General features: G+C 43.7%; 1 protein-coding gene and 1 long non-coding RNA gene across 3 annotated transcripts in view; both read right to left on the minus strand.

The window, feature by feature from the left end:
• The window catches only part of MYO10 (myosin X), a 203,916-nt gene that overhangs the window by 8,510 nt on the left and 171,480 nt on the right, over positions 1-23,926 (minus strand). For both annotated transcript variants that reach the window (XM_083518955.1, XM_083518956.1), the window contains 12 exons: positions 21,842-21,965; positions 20,454-20,697; positions 19,778-19,873; positions 13,267-13,360; positions 10,660-10,715; positions 9,645-9,787; positions 8,024-8,218; positions 6,428-6,585; positions 5,291-5,414; positions 3,408-3,705; positions 1,996-2,203; positions 1,024-1,160 (listed from right to left, as the gene is read on the minus strand). In XM_083518955.1, coding sequence (XP_083375081.1) covers positions 1,024-1,160; positions 1,996-2,203; positions 3,408-3,705; positions 5,291-5,414; positions 6,428-6,585; positions 8,024-8,218; positions 9,645-9,787; positions 10,660-10,715; positions 13,267-13,360; positions 19,778-19,873; positions 20,454-20,697; positions 21,842-21,965 — 1,877 coding nt within the window. The remainder of the gene's footprint in view (positions 1-1,023; positions 1,161-1,995; positions 2,204-3,407; positions 3,706-5,290; positions 5,415-6,427; positions 6,586-8,023; positions 8,219-9,644; positions 9,788-10,659; positions 10,716-13,266; positions 13,361-19,777; positions 19,874-20,453; positions 20,698-21,841; positions 21,966-23,926) is intronic.
• LOC310714449 lies at positions 3,715-5,280 on the minus strand. The gene is made up of 3 exons (XR_014529780.1): positions 4,582-5,280; positions 4,087-4,536; positions 3,715-3,844 (listed from the first exon to the last, which is right to left on the minus strand). It is a non-coding gene; the product is annotated as an uncharacterized lncRNA (long non-coding RNA).

Genomic DNA, 23,926 nt, shown 5'->3' on the forward strand with positions numbered 1-23,926 from the left:
ATTAATGTCTCACAGCTGAGGTCCTAACCAGGATAATACAAGGAATCAAAACCCACAGAAGAAATTTGATTCATGGGTAAAAACTTTAGCGGAAGCAAATACATAAGGTAACAGTAAAGGGGCCCCTGACCAGTCGTGGCCGACTCTGGGGTTGCGGCGCTCATCTCGCTTTATTGGCCGAGGGAGCCGGCGTACAGCTTCCGGGTCATGTGGCCAGCATGACTAAGCCACTTCTAGCGAACCAGAGCAGCGCACGGAAACGTTGCTTACCTTCCCGTCGGCGTGGTACCTATTTATCTACTTGCACTTTGACGTGCTTTCAAACTGCTAGGTTGGCAGGAGCAGGGACCGAGCGACGGGAGCTCACCCCGTCGTGGGGATTCGAACCACCGACCTTCTGATCGGCAAGTCCTAGGCTCTGTGGTTTAACACACAGCGCAACCCACGTCCCTTAATACATAAGGTACTGGATGCAAATTTGAAACAGGTTTAAAACCCAGTCCTCCAGCCCGTTAACAAAATATAAAACAGGACTGCTAGAGAAATGGGAAGGTGAAAGTACTGCGGAAGCTCTTTTTACTATTTGCCACAATTGCAGTAACCAGCTTTGCACCATTATCAGTTTCAGCAGCAGTGTTAGGAGACTGGTGCACAGATGAACTTTAAGCTGCCACTGAGATTCTGGGAAAACTACCTTTGCAAATGCATTGTGACTAGTTCCTTTGTTAGAGACATACCAATTGTGGAAAATTATAAAGAAGAAAATGTTTGGGCTGAAGACAAAGTCCAAGGGGGGAGGGTTGCAGGTGGTAAGGCACGAGAGAGGAAATTTTAGGACAGCACAACACAAGTACCACAATGAATAGTGATGAAATCATTCCCAGGCTTACAAGAGCTTCATTAATCCCTCTTTTACAGGAGAGGGCAGTGGATGGGGGAGATGCCATTGATTCACGAAAGGGAAATTTAAAAGGCTGCGGTTAGGGCTTTTAATTGCTTACTTATTAGGAGAGGCACACTCACTTTTCAAACTTTGCCAAGACATCAGCCACAACAGTCCTGCTTTCAATGGCTTTATCTGTAGTTCCATTGTATTCAAACAAGGCAAACATATTTCTGCTGTCTTCCATGGCCAGACCCCGAATTAACTTTTCAACAACCTAGTAGACAAAAACCAAAAACGAGACAAAGAATGTTAGACCATAAAAGGTAAAAGCATCAATTAGCCACACTGAAGGCTAAGGTACAAGTTATGTTCAAAAGCATACGAACATCTATTTTTTTCATTGCGCCTGCTTTTGTTTTTAACTTTCAATAGTCAACATTTCACATTCCAGGCTCTTTCTTGATAAAGCATTTCCAGATAATAGACTTCACGTTTTTAAATTGGCTAGAAACATCAATAACTGTTGGAAGATACACATATAGTACAGATTGACTATTCTTAAGAATGTCCAACAACTGGCATACTGCAAAGTTTCTGCTCTTCAACTAAAAGTAGCCAAGCATAATCATAAAGCCAAATACGTAATATCAATAAAAGCATAGACAGAACCCAACCCAAAGCAAATTTATTGTTACATCTGCTATACCACATTTCTCTCTCATACTGTTCCTCACATTTGGTCCTGCACTGTGATTTCCATGTCTGTACAAATCAAAACTGTTAGGGTCTCCTAATATGTTTCTACACAATGAAAAATAGGCAACGTTCATAAACACTGTGTTTTACCCAGAGTAGATCCACTGAAATTAATTAACATTACTAAGTTGGGCCCTTTAATTTCAAAAGATCTTCTCTGAGTAAAATGTCATTGCCTACCACCCTATATGCTTCTGCATCTCAGCAGACAGATCACTGACTAAAATTGTATGGTTATTAGTAAGTCACACAAAACTTTAAAGTTCAATAGGCCACAAACACACTGCACAAAATGGCAGACCCTCCACACCCTGAAGCTCAACTCAGGCAATCCAGTCCAAGCCTCATCTTACCTCGCCAGCAGTGGTGTGGGAGTTTATGGTGATCTTACAGGATCCCCCGCCATGACAGTAGACCGTGGATGTCATCTCTTGTCTGTTGATCAAGGCTTCAATTTCATCCCGGGATGGCACAAACTCTCTGCCTTTGGTTTTTTTCAGCGATTCATAAATGAAGAGGGCATACTTCTCCATTTCTGTGCCTGGAAACTGGTCACGCACCCTGTGGGGGGAAACCTTGAGATTTAATTGCTCCATGTTTTGTTTTCTTGAATGTGGTGGTTTGAAAAGCATTTAAGAGGCAATGGTGGGAGTATTCAGCCCAAGCAACTACTGTTGTGGCTGTGAGACCATTTTCACCAACCCTCTACAGTGGCACCTCATTTTTCAAACGCATCAGTAGTCGAACGTTTCGGAATGCCGAAAACCCGGAAGTAAGTGCCTCAGTTTTCGAATGCGCCTCAGAAGTTGAATAGAAAATGTGGCTTCCATTTTAAGTTTTCCATTTTGAGGTTTCTGCTTCCGGACATTTCGGACCTCGAACGGACTTACGGAATGGATTGTTTGAAAACCGAGGTACCACTGTATATCAAAAGGCTCCTCCACCACCCCATGAATAGATCGTTCTTGCAAGCAAGATGGTTGCATAGAAAGCTCCTTTGTATTGACATCTTATATTTGCAGGCATGTTGATGGTGGATAACTGCACCCTGTCTCTGCCTTGTGCTGTTCCATCCTCCTGGAGTCACAGTTCTTCTTTCCCTCAAGCTCTGGGCAGGAGACTGCATATGACTCTCAGCTTGGTTACATTTCTCTTATCTGGCGTCTTTTCAGTCCAGCTCTTCTCTGCACTGAGTTCTGGCTCAGCTGGCCTCAGATTTGGCCCAGCGTTCCAACTTTGGGAGATACAGCCTCTCCTCTCTGCTTCCTTGGAGTCCCTTTCCTGCTTTGCACTTTCATTCTCCCTCTCTCTGCCCTTGCTTTGTATCCTGGCCATTCCCTTATGTGGTGTGGCTCCCTGAGGTCCAGCCAGTCAGTCCTACAGCTGTCTCCCATCTCCTCCAAGATGCGTTAGTTTCCAGTGTTTGCTTGATGGGCCAATGGCAGAAATTCCTGACATCTGCAGAACCTGCTGAGCCCTGCTCTTACTCCCAACTCTAAGGGTGTTTAGGGATCTGTCCCTGTCCACAACACACCTCTCTCCAGGATACAATACTGAGCCCAACATGAACTTAGAGGCAGGCTGTATACCCAGTTCAACGGCACACCACATGACCACTTTTCTCTCCAAGGTCAGCTCCTGCAGATCACACCACTCAGTTAGCTCTATGGGTCAAATAAAACAAGCTGTGGAAGTTTCCTACCCTTGTACCTTCAAACTATTGCATGGCCCACCATTGCGTGCAATCATCCATAGCTCCGCTTACCTTTTTAGGTGGAACTTCAGGTATCTGAGGATCCCACGGCTTGGCAGAAACATGCAGCTCATGCAAGTGAGGATCTGCCAGCTGTACAGATTGCCAACGCTCCCCGGATTAGGCATTTTGCTGGTCTGCTTGATCAGCTGGCAGTAGAGCTCATCGCGCAAAGGCCGTAAATCATGCCCCGTCTGCAGAATACCCTGAATAATAGGAATGGGGTCTGACACGGACTCAAGTTGCTGCAGAGAATTAAAGATCTTGATAGCTTCATCCTGGAGGGTGGTGTAGCCTTTGTCTTTTAGCACTAGAAAACAGAACATGGAAGTACATCTCGCTGCTCAGACAATCAAACTATTGTCGTAATTAACATGGGGCAAGCATCTGAAACAGTATGTCTCAACAGGTGTGTTTACAAAGCTCCCATTTTCTTATTACAGTGGTACCTCTGGTTACATACTTAATTCGTTCCAGAGGTCCATTCATAACCTGAAACTGTTCTTAACCTGAAGCACCACTTTAGCTAATGGGGTCTCCTGCTGCTGTCGCACTGCTGCCACACGATTTCTGTTCTCATCCTGAAGCAAAGTTCTTAACCTGAGGTACTATTCTGGTTAGCGGAGTCTGTAACCTGAAGCATATGTAACATGAAGCGTATGTAACCTGAGGTACCACTGTATACTGGAACAATTAAGATACATAGTTTGCATAGATGTCTGAATGTCTGCCCTTATTCCTTTTTTCCTTTCTTGGAACTGGGTTATTTTGTCAAATATTTGGGTATCAATGGTTTTGCATCAAATGAGTTATTTTTAAAAGTTATCTGCAGTATCATTTACTGTTGCTTGGCTTTTTATTCTGAAGCTGCATTAAATGTTTTAAGATTTTGTCTATGTTTTATTTGTATACTTCTAAGGTTTAATTTTTTTTGTGATCTGGCCAGAGATGGGGAGGGAGGTATAAAAATCATATAAATAAATTAATTTGGAGCAGGGAGAGCAGTGGGCTGCAAAGTGATCCTGTCTGGCTCCTGAAAGTTCTGTGCAATACTGTATTGACCCCACACTGGGGAAGCCACTGCCTCCTTCTCCAGCTAAGTTAGGGGAGCACTAGCTTCCTCATAACCTCAGTCAGGCTTCTTGGGCATTGCCAAAACTTTCTCTCGTGAAGTGTATGAATGAACCAGCCCCATGCAGTTGGGTTCCAATGTTTATTTCCCTCTTGGTTTCACATTGCCCTTTCCAGCTTAGAATACAGATGGCGAAGGAGTATTGGGAAGAGGTACAGAAACCATAAAGAAGGCTGATCGCCGAAGAATTGATGCTTTTGAATTATGGTGCCGGAGGAGACTCTTGAGAGTCCTATGGACTCTTGAGAGTCCCATGGATTGCAAGAAGATCAAACCTATCCATTCTTAAGGAAATCAGCCCTGAGTGCTCACTGGAAGGACAGATCCTGAAGCTGAGTCTCCAATACTTTGGCCACCTCATGAGAAGAGAAGACTCCCTGGAAAAGACCCTGATGTTGGGAAAGATGGAGGGCACAAGGAGATGGGGACGACAGAGGACGAGATGGTTGGACAGTGTTCTCGAAGCTATGTGCCTGGCAGTGCCTGGCGTGCTCTGGTCCATGGGGTCACGAAGAGCCGGGCACAACTAAACGACAACAACAACAACAGAAACCAGGAGTATGATTTGGAGCTATGAGTTGGGAACAGCACTTGGCAGTCCCTGGCAACCTCTATTGGTTAAATATAGCAGCAAACTGATGAGAAGATTACTGTTAAGGGGATGAGCGAAGGAGCCAAGGCATCTCATCTTCATGAAATTGTCCCAAGATAAAAGTGGTATTGCAAAGGGAAGGGAATGGGCTTGAGTGTCCACAGGACTTACCGTTCAGGTTGATGTCCCCATATGGAAGTGGCAATAGCGGAGAATGCAGTGGGTGCTGTGTATAGCGAAGAATTGGGTTCCTCTTATAGATCTGCTCCACAACTTCGGGGTTCAGGCAGTTCTCCTGTGTAAATAGCAAGATTATTCACAGGCCGAGGATGAAAAACAAGTCTCCACTGAATGCTTGTGAAAGGTCAACAGCTCAAAAGGGAAATGGTTCTACCAGAAAGAGCTGACTTGTTTTGGAGCGGAATATAAACTTCAGGAAAAAGCACATCACCCACCCACCCATGACCATTTAAGTATTTTTAGATATTAATAATGCTTTTAAATGTGTTACATTTTAATTTAATTTTATTTGTATTGCGGAGCTCCTCTGGGATGAAACAGAGGATGAAAATTGTAAAAAATAAAAGCCATCACCACCAATTTAGAAGAGTTATAACCCACTAAAATAAACACTGTGCACCCTAAAAAACACAATAAAATACATAAGAACGGAGAGCTAAAAAAACCCAAACCAGAGTAACATTAAACCATTTGTAGCAGCACAGTGCAAAGCTAAAAGAATCCAATATCATGAGAAAATAGGAACACGTTGACCAGTTAGTTGCCTAGAGGCTGAGATAAAGTCTACTGTGCTTGTTAAGGCTGCTGCCTGGTATCATAGGCCCAATTCACAAATAGAACAGAATGAAACAAAGATCCGGCACTCTTCTTGATTTTTGTTTTATTTCCGAGTCCTAAATATGCAGAGCAGCATGAGCACCTCTTTGTGGTAGTACAAATGTGACCAAGAACAGTGTCACTACCGTTGTCGTATTCCTCCACCTCCTATTGCAAGTGGGGACTGCAACAAAATGTTGCAGCGTGGAATGTTCTTGTTCAAGGTTCTAGCCAGTCAGCTATAGCTCTTTCAGGCTATACCACTCTCCCAGTTCTTGTTTTGTCTCCCCCTGCCTCTGCCACTGAGCAATTACAATCCTCACTGGAGTTTTCCCCACAAAACTTAATGAGTTTCTTCTTCAAACAACAGCCTCAGTTTTGGAACATTTAACATTTCTTTTTCTTTATGAGTGGAAAATAATGTGGTTGATTGTCTTCTGGAAGCGTTTTTTCCCAAGACCATGACCCTACCTTAATGTCTTGAATGAGCTGCTGGGTGGGGGTGTCTATGGGTGCTTTTGTGTCGATCACATTCTGGATAGCACTTGACCAGCGAGTGGCTTCGTTGAGAAGTTTGGTATAGAGGCGGTAGCAGTGCTTGCGCCCGTACACGGTCACATTCCAGTAACCTGAGGCAAGAGTAAATAAGAAAACACATTGTTAATCTGATTTACTCAAACTATTAATAGACAAGTGGTGAAGGTGAGCTGTCAAAAATCATAACAGTGACGGTGGGTGACTCAAAGGAGTGCAGTTCATAAGTCTGATCTGCAGGCTTATTAATGTTTATAGTATACTGCTTTCTTGAAGAAACCTGATATACTGTATCCTGTATTACTTAACATCATACAGATCAAAACAGTGCAAAGGCCGGTTCTCTACATCAGTGTTTCCCAACCGGTGTGCCGCGGCACACTACTGTGCCGTGAGACACCGGCTGGTGTGCCGTGGGAGGGAGGCGGGCGAGTCGGGCGGCGAGAGGCGGCGGCGGCGGCGAGGATCCGCGTCGAGCCGGGGGCGGCTCCGCGGTGGTGGTGCCGAGCGGCGGGGCAGCTCGCGCAAAAGGGAGGAGCGCGAGACAGCGGAGGAGGAGGAGGCCGGCATGTCCGGGCAGCAGCAGCAACAGCAGCAGCAGCAACTCCCGGCGACGGCTCCTCCTCCGCCCGCTATCGCCGCCGCCGCCTCAGCTGCCCTCGCTCTGCTGCCTCCTCCCACCCCGGCAAGGGGAAGGGAAAAAACGTTCACTTTTGTGCGTCCCCCCCCCCGCGTGACGCTGCGCGCTGACGTCACGGGGCGGGGCTTTAATGGTGGTGTGCCGCGAGATTTTTTTCCGGTAAGCAGGTGTGCCGTTGCCCAAAAACGTTTGGGAAACACTGCTCTACATCTCTGAAGCGTGTGCAAATTAAAACCACTTTAGAGGCCAATTTAGGAAGAATAGGTAAAAAGGTACCCTGACCGTTAGGTCCAGTCATGGACGACTCTGGGGTTGTGGCACTCATCTCGCTTTATTGGCCGAGGGAGCCGGCGTACATCTTCCGGGTCATGTGGCCAGCATGACTAAGCCGCTTCTGGCAAACCAGAGCAGCCCACGGAAATGCCGTTTACCTTCCCACCGGAGCAGTACCTGTTTATCTACTTGCACTTTGACGTGCTTTCGAACTGCTAGGTTGGCAGGCGCTGGGATCAAACAACGGGAGCTCACCCCGTCGTGGGGATTCGAACTGCCAACCTTCTGACTGGCAAGCCCTAGGCTTTGTGGTTTAACTCACAGAGCCACATTAGCTCCAAAACAGTACACTAGCGGCCATAATTGTGGAAACCTTTTTGGGAAAGTGCATTTCTGAGGTTTGATGGCTCATAGCACCACTTTTTTTTTTTTGAGTAATACCATAAAATTATATATACTCGTGTATATGGGAGGCTTAAGAATACACTTTTTGTAGTTTGCCTAACACTTTAAATTGAAATCCTTTTCAAACCCCAAAGTATTTTAGCAGATTTTTAATATGATTCTCAGTGGCCACATCATTTGAATCTACGGGAAGAGTTCCTGCTGAAATTAGTTACCTGTTTCTTTAAAGATTTTCTCATCTGGTGGTACCACAGAGCAGAGGCTGTTCAATACCAGGGTGCCCAGTTTGAGGGCATTCTTCTCGGAGCTTTTGTAATAATCCAATGAGTTGTGTGTCAGGACAAACCACCGCTTCTTCAACTTCAACAAAGTCATCTTTGGGCTGTTCTTAACCTCCTTATGTAGCCATCCTAGTTTAGAGAAAAAACATTTCCTGAATACTGATGCTCTTCTAGAACTGCTCTCAACTTTTGGCTGCTAGTCACTTTCTCAAAACTTATTTTTAAACCCCCCTGCTATTTACAAAACATAAAAGAACAAAATAGCATTTACTGAGTCCTTCTCAGAAGGCTGTTTTGATGTAGGACTTAATAACCGTTCTTAAGTCAAGATGAAGATGAAGCCAGAATGTTTCTCTTTGAATAGGCACATCTGGGCAGAATCTCGTCAGGTCTAATACATGTTGGCATGTCACATATTAACACCTAAGCCATGTACAATGGGGTTCAGTGGAGAATGGATTTTGTTTTGTGAGTGTGAGTTGGGTGTGTACTAAACCATTCCTCCATTCTTCCCCCTCAGAGAAGAAGGGAAAAAATGGCATAGGTTGGCTGGCAATATTTAAACTTTTTAGAAAAGAAACCCCCCCCCCAAAAAAAACCCTTCCAAACCCACTGGCATTTTTATCATGATAGCAGCTACCAGTTATTTAGGGGGGAAGTACTACAGATTTTTTTAAAAAATCTGACATTCCACAATTCCAAATCCCCTTCTCTGAAGCAACTCAGAAACTATTTAGTTCTCACAGTTACCTTGAAACTGCACCTTCCCCTCTCAGGGAAGGAGAGGGCAATGGTAAATGCCTCCCCAACTTTGGGGTGAACTAACTACTTTGTTATTGTTCAATCCACCCTGTGTTAATATAAAACAAACGGAGAATATCCAGCTCTAAAATCCTCCCTGTGCTTTAGAAGGAATCCTTTCCCATTCAGCCCAATGTCACAAGCTTTAACCGGAGATATTTGGGGCAGAGTTGCCAAAAATATCAGTGAGACTAGTGGGTCTACCTCAATCAACTCTAAGAAGCTTCCCCACCCAACTCTGTTCTTATAGCCTTTTCAGATTTCCCCCCACCTCCTATAGCAGGCATAAGCAAACTCCGGCCCGCCAGATGTTTGGGACTACAATTCCCATCATCCCTAGCTAACAGGACCAGTGGTCAGGGATGATGGGAATTGTAGTCCCAAACATCTGGAGGGCTGGAGTTTGCCTATGCCTGTCCTATAGTCTTGCATCAGCATAAATAAACTAAAAGTTGCCCGACTGGTATGGATGAGGAGAGGCAACAGAGCTCATAGCAATATTGTGGCTAGTACAGGAAGGAGCTGCTTCTCATTACGGCATCGTAAAGGAACTAAAAACTCCTCTGGACATAAAAGACAATTGCAAACATCCACGCTTTGGCTTAAATGTGGCCTCCTCAAGTTATTATGTACTGCTTAAATGTACTGCTTAAATGTGGCCTCCTCAAGTTATTAGCAAGTACTTTGGGAGCCAGAGTTTAGTAAGAAAAATACCCCATTTTGCAGGGGGATTTCATCTGAAAGATGCTCCTACCTCTCACAATGAACTCTTGTCCCTCTACTCGGGTGTCGCCTTTGGATCTCTGCAGCAGGGTGATCCAGTGATGCATCTCCTCTGGAGTGTCGGCGTTGCAGTGGAGAACACGATTAGCGGTGATGATCACAAATGAATTGGGTCTGCACGGGGAAAAACAAATAAAGCAAAAAAGGCCTGTATAGTAAACATGGATACTATTTGGGACCATAACAAAGTGAGTCTGACTCATACAAAGCAATTCTCTTTTGTTTGTACTGTATATTTAAGCAAATGCTGATTCACTTTATTATTCAACTTTGCCTGACTTGTTTTTTAAACCTTGACATTTGACAGCTTGGCACAATCCCACAATTTCAAAACTACAGCCGAACTTGTTTCTGCTTCCACGTTACTCAGGTCTATCTTTGAGAATTAGCTCAAACCTTTGCTGGTTTATTCCAAAGATCAACATGAAGACACAGGTTCTGAACACAAAACAGAGACGCTCGATCTATTAGCAAAATAAAGGTAAAGGGACCCCTGACCATTTAGGTCCAGTCATGACCGATTCTGGGGTTGCAGCGCTCATCTCACTTTATTGGCCGAGAGAGCCGGCGTACAGCTTCCAGGTCATGTGGCCAGCATGACTAAGCCGCTTCTGGCGAACCAGAGCAGCACACGGAAACGCCATTTACCTTCCCGCCAGAGCGGTACCTATTTATCTACTTGCACTTTGATGTGCTTTCGAACTGCTAGGTTGGCAGAAGCAGGGACCGAGCAACGGGAGCTCACCCCGTCTCGGGGATTCGAACCGCCGACCTTCTGATCGGCAAGTCCTAGGCTCTGTGGTTTAACCCACAGCACCACCCGCATCCCACATTAGCAAAATAGAGTGGTTGAATTAAGAACTGCTCTACCTTTCTTTTCTTCTTTAATTTCTCAAGTTGATAGTCTCGCAGAAAAAAACATGTCCTGTTTCAGGACAAAGGGCTGAACAAAAAGTAAGATTTCTGAAAGTGGAACTTGTTCTTACCGATCTGGATTGTCAGATGCACAGACGGAATCGATCAATCCCACATCCAGTGTGCCCTACACAAAAAGGGAAAATGAACATTGTGTTGTCTAGCCCATGGAATACATGCCCATTTAGTTTCATGTGTGGATGGTAACACAAACTGTGATGATGATAATAATACTTGATTTAGAGAATGAGGGTTAGTGGGTTGGAATTCAACAATAAGAGGTAGTGGGAAAACATCAGTTGCTTTTGAGCAAGTTGAACAAAAACTCTTGATAAGGCTTTATTTTTGTTGTTTAGTCGTTTAGTTGTGTCCGACTCTTCGTGACCCCATGGACCAGAGCACGCCAGGCACTTCTGTCCTCCACTGCCTCCCGCAGTTTGATCAATCTCATGCTAGTAGCTTCAAGAACACCATCCAACCATCTCATTCTCTGTCGTCCCCTTCTCCTTGTGCCCTCCATCTTTCCCAACATCAGGGTCTTTTCCAGGGAGTCTTCTCTTCTCATGAGGTGGCCAAAGTATTGGAGCCTCAGCTTCACGATCTGTCCTTCCAGTGAGCGCTCAGGGCTGATTTCCTTCAGAATGGAGAGATTTGATCTTCTTGCAGTCCATGGGACTCTCAAGAGTCTCCTCCAGCACCAGGCTTTATTTTATACTGGCACTAAAGGTAAAGGGACCCCTGACCATTAGGTCCAGTCGTGACCGACTCTGGGGTTGCGGCGCTCATCTCGCTTTATTGGCTGAGGGAGCCAGTGTACAGCTTCCAAGTCATGTGGCCAGCATGACTAAGCCGCTTCTGGCAAACCAGAGCAGTGCACGGAAACGCTGTTTACCTTCCCGCCAGAGTGGTACCTATTTATCTACTTGCACTTTGACGTGCTTTCGAACCGCTAGGTTGGCAGGAGCAGGGACTGAGCAACGGGAGCTCACCCCATCGCGGGGATTCGAACCGCCGACCTTCTGATTGGCAAGTCCTAGGCTCTGTGGTTTAACTCACAGCGCCACCCGCGTCCCATACTGCCACTACTGCAAGGAATAAAATGCCTCGCAGGCATGAACAGAAAATTGTTTAATCACAGACTGTATGCTCATCGGTATTTTACTGTAATTGCGGCAATCTCACTTGGTGTACATGTCAAAATCTGTTTCCAGAGTTTCCCCCAACAAGCTGCTCCCAGTTCTGCCATAAATTCACCAAACCACTTCCTGAAGGCTTTTATAGGGGGAGCATGAATGCCCATTTTCTAGTCATTATTTATCTCTGCAATTTGTAGACTCATCCATCATGTCAACATGATTCCAGGTTGGTTTCCAATAGTGCACAAAATAGAACAATATATATTAACAGTTATTTAAAAGCTGATTAATCGAAGCAAGCAATAGAGCAGAGCAAGAAAACCAATCAGCAGTTTCTGATTTACTTCAAATGCCAAGGAGAACATATTCAAACTACCTTGCACAACATCGTAACATTTTACCCCTTCATAGTTGGGACACTGTTGCAATGCAAACAAGTCCGGCCCGGGGGCCTAATCCTAATCCGCCTGTTGGTTTAATCCAGCCCCTGCTCAACAACTTCAATCCTTTAAATAAGTCCAGGGGAGGAGGGGGGGATATGGAAAATTGTTAGAGAAATATTGTTAGAGGATGTTGTTATAAACAAAATCTGCCCTTTCCCCCTTATGGTGTATCCAAGGGCCCATATAGAGTCCTTAAGTGGATTCCCTATCGGTAGGAGAAAATAACAGAGGCCAAACAGAGAATATTGAGAAGCAAAACAGCTATTAAGCCTGATCTTTATTAAACTGTTGCAACAGGGTCCTCACTCACCACAAGCAGGAAAGAGGAGGAACCCAGAACAAAGGTGTGCCCGCCCTTATATAGACTTTTGAAACTGCCCGCTCTCAAACTCCAGACCACCCCCAGAAATATCATACATACATCACAGGAGGTCGTCTAAAACAGAATCCTGAGTGTGTTGTTTATCTCCTGTCCGGCAGGTTACCTGATTGCATTATCTGAGTTTTGGCCACACTTTTGTTACTATAACTACTTAATTCCTGAATCCAGGTCACAGGCTCACCCTATTCACACCTTAAATGTGCCCTTAAGGCAGGATTTGTGAGCACAGAGACAATGGGGAGGTTTTTTGATTTCCTCCCTCCTTGCAGAGAAACCTAATCCTAATCCGCCTGTTGGTTTAATCCAGCCCCTGCTCAACAACTTCAATCCTTTAAATAAGTCCAACAACTTTGGTCGGCCCTCACGCATGTTCACATCATTCACTTCTTTGAAAAAAGTTTGGACACGCCTGCTTTAGGTGGTGGAGCCTGTCAGCAAGTAGAAACAATCCTACTTGGCCAAGTACACAGGAAAAAGGGAATCTTTCTACATTGACTGGTGGCAGTGTGCCAGGGTTTCAGAAAGGAGTTTTCCCTAGCCCTGCCTGGAGATCCCGGAAGCTAAATCTTGCACCTTCTGCATATGACCTACCACTAATCTACGTGTGGTGGCAGGACTCATCCAACAACTAGGCCACCTCTTTCCTGGAAAAAACTGAGCAGTGGCTCCACCAACCGTATATGCAACATTCTGAAGCTGATTGTAAGCCTTCCTTACCACGGCATTCTGTGGGTTTGCTTGCTCATCGTGCATTTCCCTGATTTCCTGTTCTGTGGAAGCGTGGACTTGACTCAAGACACTGAACCATTGACTGAAGGAAGAGAAAACACAGAAAAAAGGAGATCAGTAAAAGATTCTCATTCTGGAGGATTGTCTTTACTACTGTCTTGAAATGAAACAAACGTCTGATGACCCGTTTATTTTTCCTTGGAAGGATATTCACATTCCCCACATTCTAGATAAAGCCAAGAGGCACCCCACGCCCTCCCTACCGCAGTTAATGAGCTCCTAAAACAATTACCATATTTTTTGCTCTATAAGACTCACTTTTTCCCTCCTAAAAAGTAAGGGGAAATGTGTGTGCATCTTATGGAGCGAATGCAGGCTGTGCAGCTATCACAGAAGCCAGAACAGCAAGAGGGATTGCTGCTTTCACTGCGCAGCGATCCCTCTTGCTGTTCTGGCTTCTGAGATTCAGAATATTTTTTTCCTTGTTTTTCTCCTCTAAAAACTAGGTGCGTCTTGTGGTCTGGTGCGTCTTATAGAGCGAAAAATACGGTAACTATTGTCTGTAAATACAAAATAAATTTGCTTCAAGAATCTGAATCCACTCATCTTCATTCTCCAATTTGTGTGCTGTTATGTCACTACAGTGGTACCTTGGTTTAAGAACTGCTTAGTTTATGAACAACTTGGATGAAGAATGCTGCAGACCCGAAAGTAGGTGTGTTCCATTTGTAAATTGAGTCTCCCGCTGCTATGGGAAAGCACACCTTGGTTTAAGAACGCTTTGGTTTAAGATCGGACTTCCGGAACGGATTAAATACGTAAACCAAGGTACCACTGTATTAATATTTACCATTATGACAAGATGAAACTTTTTTTTATTCAAAAGAAGGAACGCTCTCCGTTGTTAGACAGAAACTCTGAGATTTTTCATAGAGAAATCCGCCAGTGATTTTTGCACTAACACTGTATCCGAGTACTTTAAAGCTATCTCTAACAACATTTTTCTTTTTGATTAGAATGCACAAAATTTATCAAACGAAAGACAAAAAAGCATCTAGATTCCATACACAATTCATTCAACACATAAAACATTTTGTCATCCGTTTGAAATAGAATTCCCTACCTGAATCACCTTTTCATACATTGAATCACTAGACCCCAACTTCTCAAAGTTACTCTGTATTTTTATGTTCCTCAAAAATGCTGTTTTAAAAGCATCACCTGCCCTCAAATTTTCCTTATTAATTCTTAGCTGATATTTGATTCCTTTTCCAAGTACTAGCAAAAACAATTTTAGCTAATGTACGATAGAAAACTTGTCTGTTTATCCAGATAAACACTGGTTTTAACAAACCAAAGTGTCTACTATCCTATTAAACTGAAAATGTTCATTTATGAAATTAACCACAATCCTGCAATAATTCATTGTGGTTACAAACTTCCACCATATGTGGGGAAATCTCATTTTGATTCCTTATATAGCAGGTGTCTCCCGATTCTCTACTTATGTGGTCCATTTCCCACAAAGTTCAATGCCATGGTGTGTTCATCTTGACACAATTCTCTCTTTAATTTACTGAAAGACATTGTCCTTTAGTAAATAAAAAATTCTAAACTTCCTTCTAATATCTATGCCACTTGGAGCCGACAGTTTCAGGGCATTAATTACAATGGCTTTACACCCAACTGAGATAAGAACTAATGCACAACCTAACACTGCAAAACTGAGACTATTTCCTCCTTAATGTCCATTATTAGACATGTTATGCTGCAGTCTACCCACCCACTAATCTGGCATTTTTAAACATTTTGTTACTTTCCACAGCATTCTTAAATCCTCCATTTGGCTAGGTTTTATTGTTAATGGGTGTAAAGTATCGTGACACATTTATTCATGCGCTATCTCCTGCATTTTATTTTTCCTTCAAGGAGCCCAAGTGCAGCTGACAGATGCTTTTATCATACTGGGTTATCAGTATGCGGATGATACCCAGCTCTATCTCTCTTTTAAATCTGAAGCAGTGAAGGCGGTGAAAGTCCTGTGTGAGTGCCTGGAGGCGGTTGGAGGATGGATGGCAACTAACAGATTGAGGTTGAATCCTGATAAGACAGAAGTACTGTTTTGGGGAGACAGGGGGCAGGTGGGTGTGGGGGCCTCCCTGGTCCTGGATGGGGTAACTGTGACCCTGAAGGACCAGGTGCACAGACTGGGAGTCATTTTGGACTCGCAGCTGTCCATGGAGGCGCAGGTTAATTCTGTGTCCAGGGCAGCTGTTTACCAGCTCCATCTGGTACACAGGCTGAGACCCTACCTGCCCGCAGACCGTCTCGCCAGAGTGTGCATGCTCTGGTTATATCCCACTTGGACTACTGCAATGCGCTCTACGTGGGGCTACCTTTGAAGGTGACCCGGAAACTACAACTAATCCAGAATGCAGCAGCTAGACTGGTGACTGGGTGTGGCTGCTGAGACCACATAACACTGGTCTTGAAAGACCTACACTGGCTCCCAGCACGTTTCCGAGCACAATTCAAAGTGCTGGTGCTGACCTTTAAAGCTCTAAACAGCCTTGGCCCAGTATACCTGAAGGAGTGTCTCCACCCCATCGTTCAGCCCAGACACTGAGGTCCAGCTCTGAGGGCCTTCTGGCGGTTCCCTCACTGAGAGAAGCAAAGTTACAGGGAACCAGGCAGAGGGCCTTCAGATGTCAAAGAAATAAACAACTATCAGACTTTTAGAAGACATCTGAAGGCAGCCCTGTTTAGGGAAGCTTTTAATACTGGATGAATCATTGTATTTTAATATTTTGCTGGAAGCCGCCCAGAGTGGCTTGGGAAACCCAGCCAGATGGGTGTGGTATAAATAATAAATTATTATTATTATTATTATTATTATTATTATTATTATTATTATTATTATTATTATTACAATAAGCCTATGTACTGAGTTAGGCTGAAAGAGAGAGTAGGGTTTGCCCAAGGCAATCCAGCGCTTCTCTTTGCCAAATATATCCATTTTCTAAGTGGGATTAATTTCTGATTATTTTTTAGGAGATGCATGCTATTTCCCTCATTTATAGCGGAGACAAGGAACCTGTGGTCCATCCAGTTGTTGTTCGGGGGGGGGGGGAGGCAGTCAGCCTGGCCAAGGACTGACAATGATGGGAAATGTAGACCAGCAGTGTCTGGAATGACACTGATTTATAGACCTAAAAGTTGCTTTTGATTGACTAAACAGAGAACCTTTATAGTCCCCGAGTTAAATCAGCTAAACATTAACTTCCTCCTGGTGTTTCTGTTTAGGGCTCTTCACACTAATTCTTGGCCAAAGGTGAAAACAGATAATGACTAACTATTCTGGCATCTTTTCCAGTATCAGAGGAGTTGAACAAAGGCTGCCCTGTGCTGTCCCCGCCTTTCTGTTCTGTCTTCATGCAAAGCTGGGATCATCTAAGGCTAACCTTTTCTGGACGAAGGGCCAAAACTTCACCCATGACCAACTCTCTGAGGGATGCATGCAAGCCAGATGTGGGTGTGGCAAAAAGTTGGTTTGGCCAACCCACTTTTGCATGCATATACACAAAGGGCACTAGTCTGTATCCTCAGATGATTTATGTAGATTTGCAAAGGAGAGGGGGTTATTGCTGCCTCCGTGCTTATTAAAAATATTCATCTGATGACAGACAGCTGGGATTATTTGCCTCTTCATCAGGGTCCCTAATGTGAGCAGAGAGGGCTAGAACCCACTTTTTTTTTGTCTCAGCTGCCCAAAACGTGTAGGGGGAGATAAAATTTTGATTTGGTGGGGAAGGCTTGATCTGACCCCTGGGCCAGCGATTAGCTACCCATAACTGCAACGTGATTGTGGAAGAAACATGACTGTAATATCCCCATGAAGATCCAGTCCTCTGTATTATGTGACAATCTGTCTTGGGCCTCAAAGAACTATATGGAAATTGCTAGCTGCTGCAAAAAATGCTGGTTGCTAAGAAATGGAGAACTAATTTTGCTCCCATATTAAAAGAATGGTTTTCTGAAATAACGAAGGTGTCTGAAATGTCAACACTAACAGAATTACTGAAGTCAGAATGTTTATATAAGAAATGATCTTTTTTTTTAATGTTATGAAAGACGGATATAATTACACACACACACATACACACACCCCAGAACATCTTACGTAAGGAGCATGAAAGCCTAACCCCTGGGAATAAAGAGGAACACAGGAAGAAGGAGAGGTTCGATTCTGCGGTACATTGGTACATTTTTTGTTAAAAGAGCCAAGTACTTGGGAGGTGGGCAGAAATCTCCAGGGGACTGCAACAAGAGCGGCAAGAATTATATTAGCACAAGCTTGGAAGACAGAAGAAATACCAACGAAAGAACAATGGCAAGGGAAACTTATGGAATATGCAGAACTGGCAAAATTAACAGATAAATTACATGAAAAGGATAGCAAAGACTTTAAAAGAGAATGGGAACCATTTACAACATATATGAAGACGCAACATAAAGAACTGGACTCACTGGCAGGGTTTGAATAAAGAAACACAATTGTATATAACAAAATGTAAGATTATATGTATTGGGGAAATTTTGGTAAACAAAGGGTGAGTAATATGGAAATAAAGCAAAATGGGAATATGAGGGAAGTCCAGGGGAGGGGGGGATATGGAAAATTGTTAGAGAAATATTGTTAGAGGATGTTGTTATAAGGATGTTGTTATAAGGATGTTGTTATAAACAAAATCTGCCCTTTCCCCCTTATGGTGTATCCAAGGGCCCATATAGAGTCCTTAAGTGGATTCCCTATCGGTAGGAGAAAATAACAGAGGCCAACCAGAGAATATTGAGAAGCAAAACAGCTATTAAGCCTGATCTTTATTAAACTGTTGCAACAGGGTCCTCACTCACCACAAGCAGGAAAGAGGAGGAACCCAGAACAAAGGTGTGCCCGCCCTTATATAGACTTTTGAAACTGCCCGCTCTCAAACTCCAGACCACCCCCAGAAATATCATACATACATCACAGGAGGTGGTCTAAAACAGAATCCTGAGTGTGTTGTTTATCTCCTGTCCGGCAGGTTACCTGATTGCATTATCTGAGTTTTGGCCACACTTTTGTTACTATAACTACTTTAATTCCTGAATCCAGGTCACAGGCTCACCCTATTCACACCTTAAATGTGCCCTTAAGGCAGGATTTGTGAGCACAGAGACAATGGGGAGGTTTTTTGATTTCCTCCCTCCTTGCAGAGAAACATTTGGGTAGTTTGGGAGAGTCAAAATGTTTTCAGACATGTGGTGTATATATTTTTGGACGTGTTTGCCTTGTACATTTAATTTACATTATATGTGACCTTAAATTCTTATAACAATGTATACATGGAAAAACCAATAAAAAATATTTTTGTTTTTTTAAAAAAAGAAATCTCCAGGGGACAACCCTAATGGCCATGTTTCAAAAATTGGATGGTTACTTCAGTGTTTCAATTCTCTGACAACAACCAGCTTTGTGTTTAAACTTTCTTGTCATAGTGTGTCATGGAAAGATAAAGAAAATGTTAAGAGCGGAACGTGTGGGTGCTGTGTATACTACACACATTTTGAAATGCAAACAATTATCTTCGTGTTTGTAGGAAAAAAATGGTTTATGTGACAGAGGAGAAAAGTCACCTTAAACGCTAGTAAATCTTGTTGGCACTTTGACAGATCACAGATGGTGATAAAAAACCAGATCTGGATCCTATATTTGAACCTGAACTAGTGAGGTATAAGTGGATAGTGTGTGAGACTAGAATGTGGGAGAAATTTCCACTTAGGGAAGAAGCTCCCTGGTTATCCTTGGACCAATCACTGTCTTGAATCCACTTTGAAGTATGTGAGGCTAAAATGTATACTGCCTTGAGCTGAGATGGGACATTCATGCAATAAGTAAATATTTTCAAGTGTCAAAGAACTGGGAATTGAACAAATGGAATCAGACCACAAATAAACGGACTGAACAAACGGAATCAGTTGTCTTGAGCAATCTGAAGGTTTTTAATCTGCTGAGCAGCATGGGTTTTAGGGTGCTTTATTCTACCAGACACAGTCTCCAGTTACTGAGTGTTGTCCCTAAAGGGAATTACAGCCCCATCTACTACACATGCTATAGCATTTTACATCCCAACTTGCAAATGTATCAGAGTGGGCAAAATTGATCAAACCACAGATTGGACATTCTTAGAGACAATAGCAAATCATAGTACATTTTAAGCTCTTTTCTTTGTGGATATCTTTTGGGAGCCTGGCCACTGGGCCCAAAACTTAGAATACCGTCCGCAGAACTCTGTATGAAAGCCTCTGTTTGAAAACTATTCTATTGCTTCTGCTTATTTTATTTTTCTGTGGGTGGGGAAAGAATCCTGCAGTGAGTTTATTGCTGGTCAAGTAGTACTAGGCTTCACATCTGCAAAACATCAGTGGCTGGAAGGGGAAAGGGGGAGACAGTTCTTACCTTGCGTCCTCAGGTGACTCAGCAATCAAATGATAGGTCCTATCGGCCATGACAATGTCAATCCCGTTTTCCTTAGTAGTGTTATCAACAATATCTCTAAAATGGACAGAGAAGTGAGAAATACGATGAATTCGTACTGTCAGAACCCTGATGCCCCGTCTTTCTTAATATTAAGCCAGGGGAGTCTAGTTTTTAATGCCTACGAACAATTTTGCCCCTCTTTTGTTTCCATGGAGGCACCAATCCATTCTTTATCTCCATGCAGGCTTTAATATGGATCTCCTTCATCTTCATCTCATTTTCCTTCAGTGATTGATCTGTGCCGGCTACCAGCCGTGTGCAGATTTATTATGTGTTGTTTTAGGAAGATGGTTTTTTAAAAGTCCTGGAGCTCACGCTAATCTGGACAGAGCACATAAGGTTGGTTTCCAAAGGGCCGTGACTGGGAGGACAATGGGTGCTTAGTGCTGCTCTGCTGATCAGAGGAGCACAAGGGAAGGCTGCCAACACCATCTCTTCAGCTAAGATCCTGGCAGACGGGAAAGGCATGGCTTTTAACACCCAGTCGGAGGCAGGTAAGAAAGAACAGTGCCTTGAAGTTGAGTCGCTTTTTACCTCTGAGGACAAAGAAGGGAGCTACTCTATGCACGGGATGCTTTAAGTGGACTTTGCTTACTTGGCTGTTCGGATTTCAAGTGTTCCCTTGAGCTTTTCTTCGCTATCGTTTTCGAAGTACATCAGCCGGGACTGCCGGAGAACAAACCAACGTTTCTTCCAGTTCCTTCTGGACAGCGTGGAAGACCCACCACCTTTCTTATGCAGCCAGCCTTGCTTGAGAGCTTCCTGCTTCGAGCGGAACCACAGGAAGGTTTCATCTTTCAAGACACACCAGCGGCGCTTCCAAGTGTTCATCAACCCACCTTGAGGAAAGGGAGAGAAATAGGTTGTGAAACCTGCGTTTGTTCAACAACAACAGCAGCAACAAAATGCCCAACACTCCTTCAAAGGGAACGTTATGTAGATCAGAACTATTTCTCATCAGGCAATCTGGATGCTTTTAAGAAGCAGGATCTTAAAACCATTGGTCCATACAATTAATAAATATTGAAAACTGCCTAGGGTCAAGCAAGCAAGCATTGACCAGATTCAACAGCGGATTGTCACAGAGTTATACCCTTGGTTTCAAGCTCTCTACCCTCAACCAGCATCCGAGAGAACAATCAAGCTTCAGGCTTTTTCTCCTATATGCTCTCTCATCCCAACATTTTTCTCCATGACCCAATCCTTCTGCGGATGGTATAATCCGTATTACACGGCCTTCAATCAAAGGGCCTTGTCAGAATGCCTTTGCTCTGGCAAATGGAGTGATGGGTCTATCACTCTTACAAATTAAAAGAAGAAATACAAGGCCGAGTTATGTGTGACTATTATACATGCAGAAACTCAATAATTTGACAGAATCTCGTGAAAACCAACAGTATAGATCATGGGCAGGCAAACTAAGGCCCGGGGGCCAATCACCTTCTCAATCCGGCCCACGGATGGTCCAGGAATCAGCGTGTTTTCACATGAGTAGAATGTGTCCTTTTATTTAAAATGCATCTCTGGATTATTTGTGGGACACAGGAATTCGTTCATATTTTTTTTCCTTCAAAATATAGTCCGGTCCCCCACAAGGTCTGAGGGACAGTGGACCGGCCCCCTGCTGAAAAAGTTTGCTGACCCCTGGTATAGATCAAAACTCTTGGTCTTGAGAGGACTGTTTCAGAGGAAGAATTTGAAAAATGGACTATTGAAGAGCAGCTATTTCTGCAGCTTTTACTTCTCTCTTATGGCACGTTCATGTATCCTGGTAAACTCTGCCAACAGTTTGCACCTCCGATCAACTTGATCAACGGCCTCTAAAGATCTTCTTGGATTTGTTTACTCATTACTTGCCCCTAATTTATCATAATTTCTGCTTTATATCACCCCACAAATAAGTAGTGTGAATACACAGTATTTGAGAAAGAAGACAACCACATTTTGTTCGGCTATTTAAGTTACTCTGAGCTGTTTCTGTACCTTTCATGTACAAAAAGCTATGGAAATAAGGGAGGCTGACGCAGCTGTAGACAGAATCCCTCCGATACGAAAGTTCATCATCGGTATCAAACCTTGAGTCAAAGTCTTCTTCGCTGTCTTCAAACTGGAAGATCAACATAATGAGGGAAATTAACTGATAGGAAGAGGCTTGGCTGCAGATGTTTTCATCACAGTCCAGCCTAATTCAGATGTTAAAAGTTCAGTGGTACATTCATATAAAGGCAGGATCTCCTGATCTCCGTGTTTGACAGATCCCTTCTCCTTGCAGTGAAGGAAGAAAAGGATGAAGGTCAAAGTCCCCTGCCCATTTCCCATAAGCAATCCCTAGAATTGGGGTATGGTGCATTTACAGATCCTTTGCTGTAAGCTTACACGCATTCTCACCCCCCCCCACCCTACCGAGAATACGGACATTCCTAAAAGAATATGTTCCATTTGGCACAAATATTATTTCCCTTTGTCTCTTTCTACCAAGGCTATTTACCTTGCTTCCACAAAATAAATTGACCTGTTGGTCATCTGTTGTGTCATTCATGTCCACTAAAATTAATCCTGTGCTTGTTTTTTTAACGGGCGACAAGTTCACTTTTAGTGTGACTGCAGCATAGCTACAAAAAAAATGTCTTTTTCAGTGGACTGCCTGTATGGGTGGCAGCAGAAATGAACTTCTGAGTCACAGCAAAAGCAAACCAACCTCCAAAACCTAACGTTTTGACAAAGAATAACTATTAAGAAGTGCTTCTTTTTTCAACCTCGACTCTTCACACACCTCCTTTTTTCCCTTTGGTGAAGGAATTCTTCCCTGTGGCTTCTCTTGTGACATATACAATTCAGGAAATAATTTTATTCCTGTTGTGTTAGACACCAGAGAGTTATCCCTGTGAGGTCTAAGGAGTGGTGTTTACACCACGCCAGAACAGCAGTCATTAAAGTAAGCACTGGGTATTTTTATGTTTTTATATTGCTGCTAACTAGAAACGGGACGCAGGTGGTGCTGTGGGTTAAACCACAGAGCCTAGGACTTGCCGATCAGAAGGTCGGTGGTTCGAATCCCTGCGATGGGGATCCCGTTGCTCAGTCCCTGCTCCTTCCAACCTAGCAGTTCGAGAGCACATCAAAGTGCAAGTAGATAAATAGGTACTGCTTCAGCGGGAAGGTAAACGGCATTTCCGTGCGCTGCTCTGGTTTGCCAGAAGCTGTACGCTGGCTCCCTCAGCCAATAAAGCGAGATGAGCACCGCAACCCCAGAGTCGGCCACGACTAGACCTAATGGTCAGGGGTCCCTTTACCTAGAATTTGTACTTGGAATATAATAATACTTAAAATAATGTCCTTACATTTGTGTACTTTGAAGAACCACAAGTGCCGAGTTGGCTGCCCCCACTTAGGAAAATAATTTGATGTAAAAATTATTTTAACAAGCTGTGACTACACTTTTGGATTGTCAGGTTGTATTTGTATCTTATGGACCACACTGCCCTTCCTCTTTGGATGAAGGGTGGTGTATAAATCTAATTAATAATAGTAGTAGTAGTAGTAGTAGTAGTAGTAGTAGTAGTAGTTAAGTGTAGTCCTTAATCAATAATAATAATAATAATAATAATAATAATAATAATAATAATTTATTATTTGTACTCCGCCCATCTGGCTGGGTTTCCCCAGCCACTCTGGGCGGCTTCCGTAGAAACCAAAAATACAGTAAAATATCACAGATTAAAAACTTCCCTGAACAGGGCTGCCTTAAGATGTCTTCTAAATGTCAGGTAGTTATTTATCGCTTTGACATCTGATGGGAGGGCGTTCCACAGGGCGGGCGCCACTACCGAGAAGGCCCTCTGCCTGGTTCCCTGTAGCTTTGCTTCTCGCAGTGAGGGAACCACCGGAAGGCCCTTGGAGCTGGACCTCAGTGTCCAGACTGAACGATGGGGGAGGAGACGCTCCTTCAGGTATACTGGGCCGAGGCCGTTTAGGGCTTTAAAGGTCAACACTAGCATTTTGAATTGTGCTCGGAAACGTACTGGGAGCCAATGTAGGTCTTTCAAGACCGGTGTTATGTGGTATCGG

This window comes from Podarcis liolepis (genome assembly GCF_965112155.1).
Source record: "Podarcis liolepis genome assembly, chromosome: 8".
Lineage (NCBI taxonomy): Eukaryota > Metazoa > Chordata > Lepidosauria > Squamata > Lacertidae > Podarcis > Podarcis liolepis.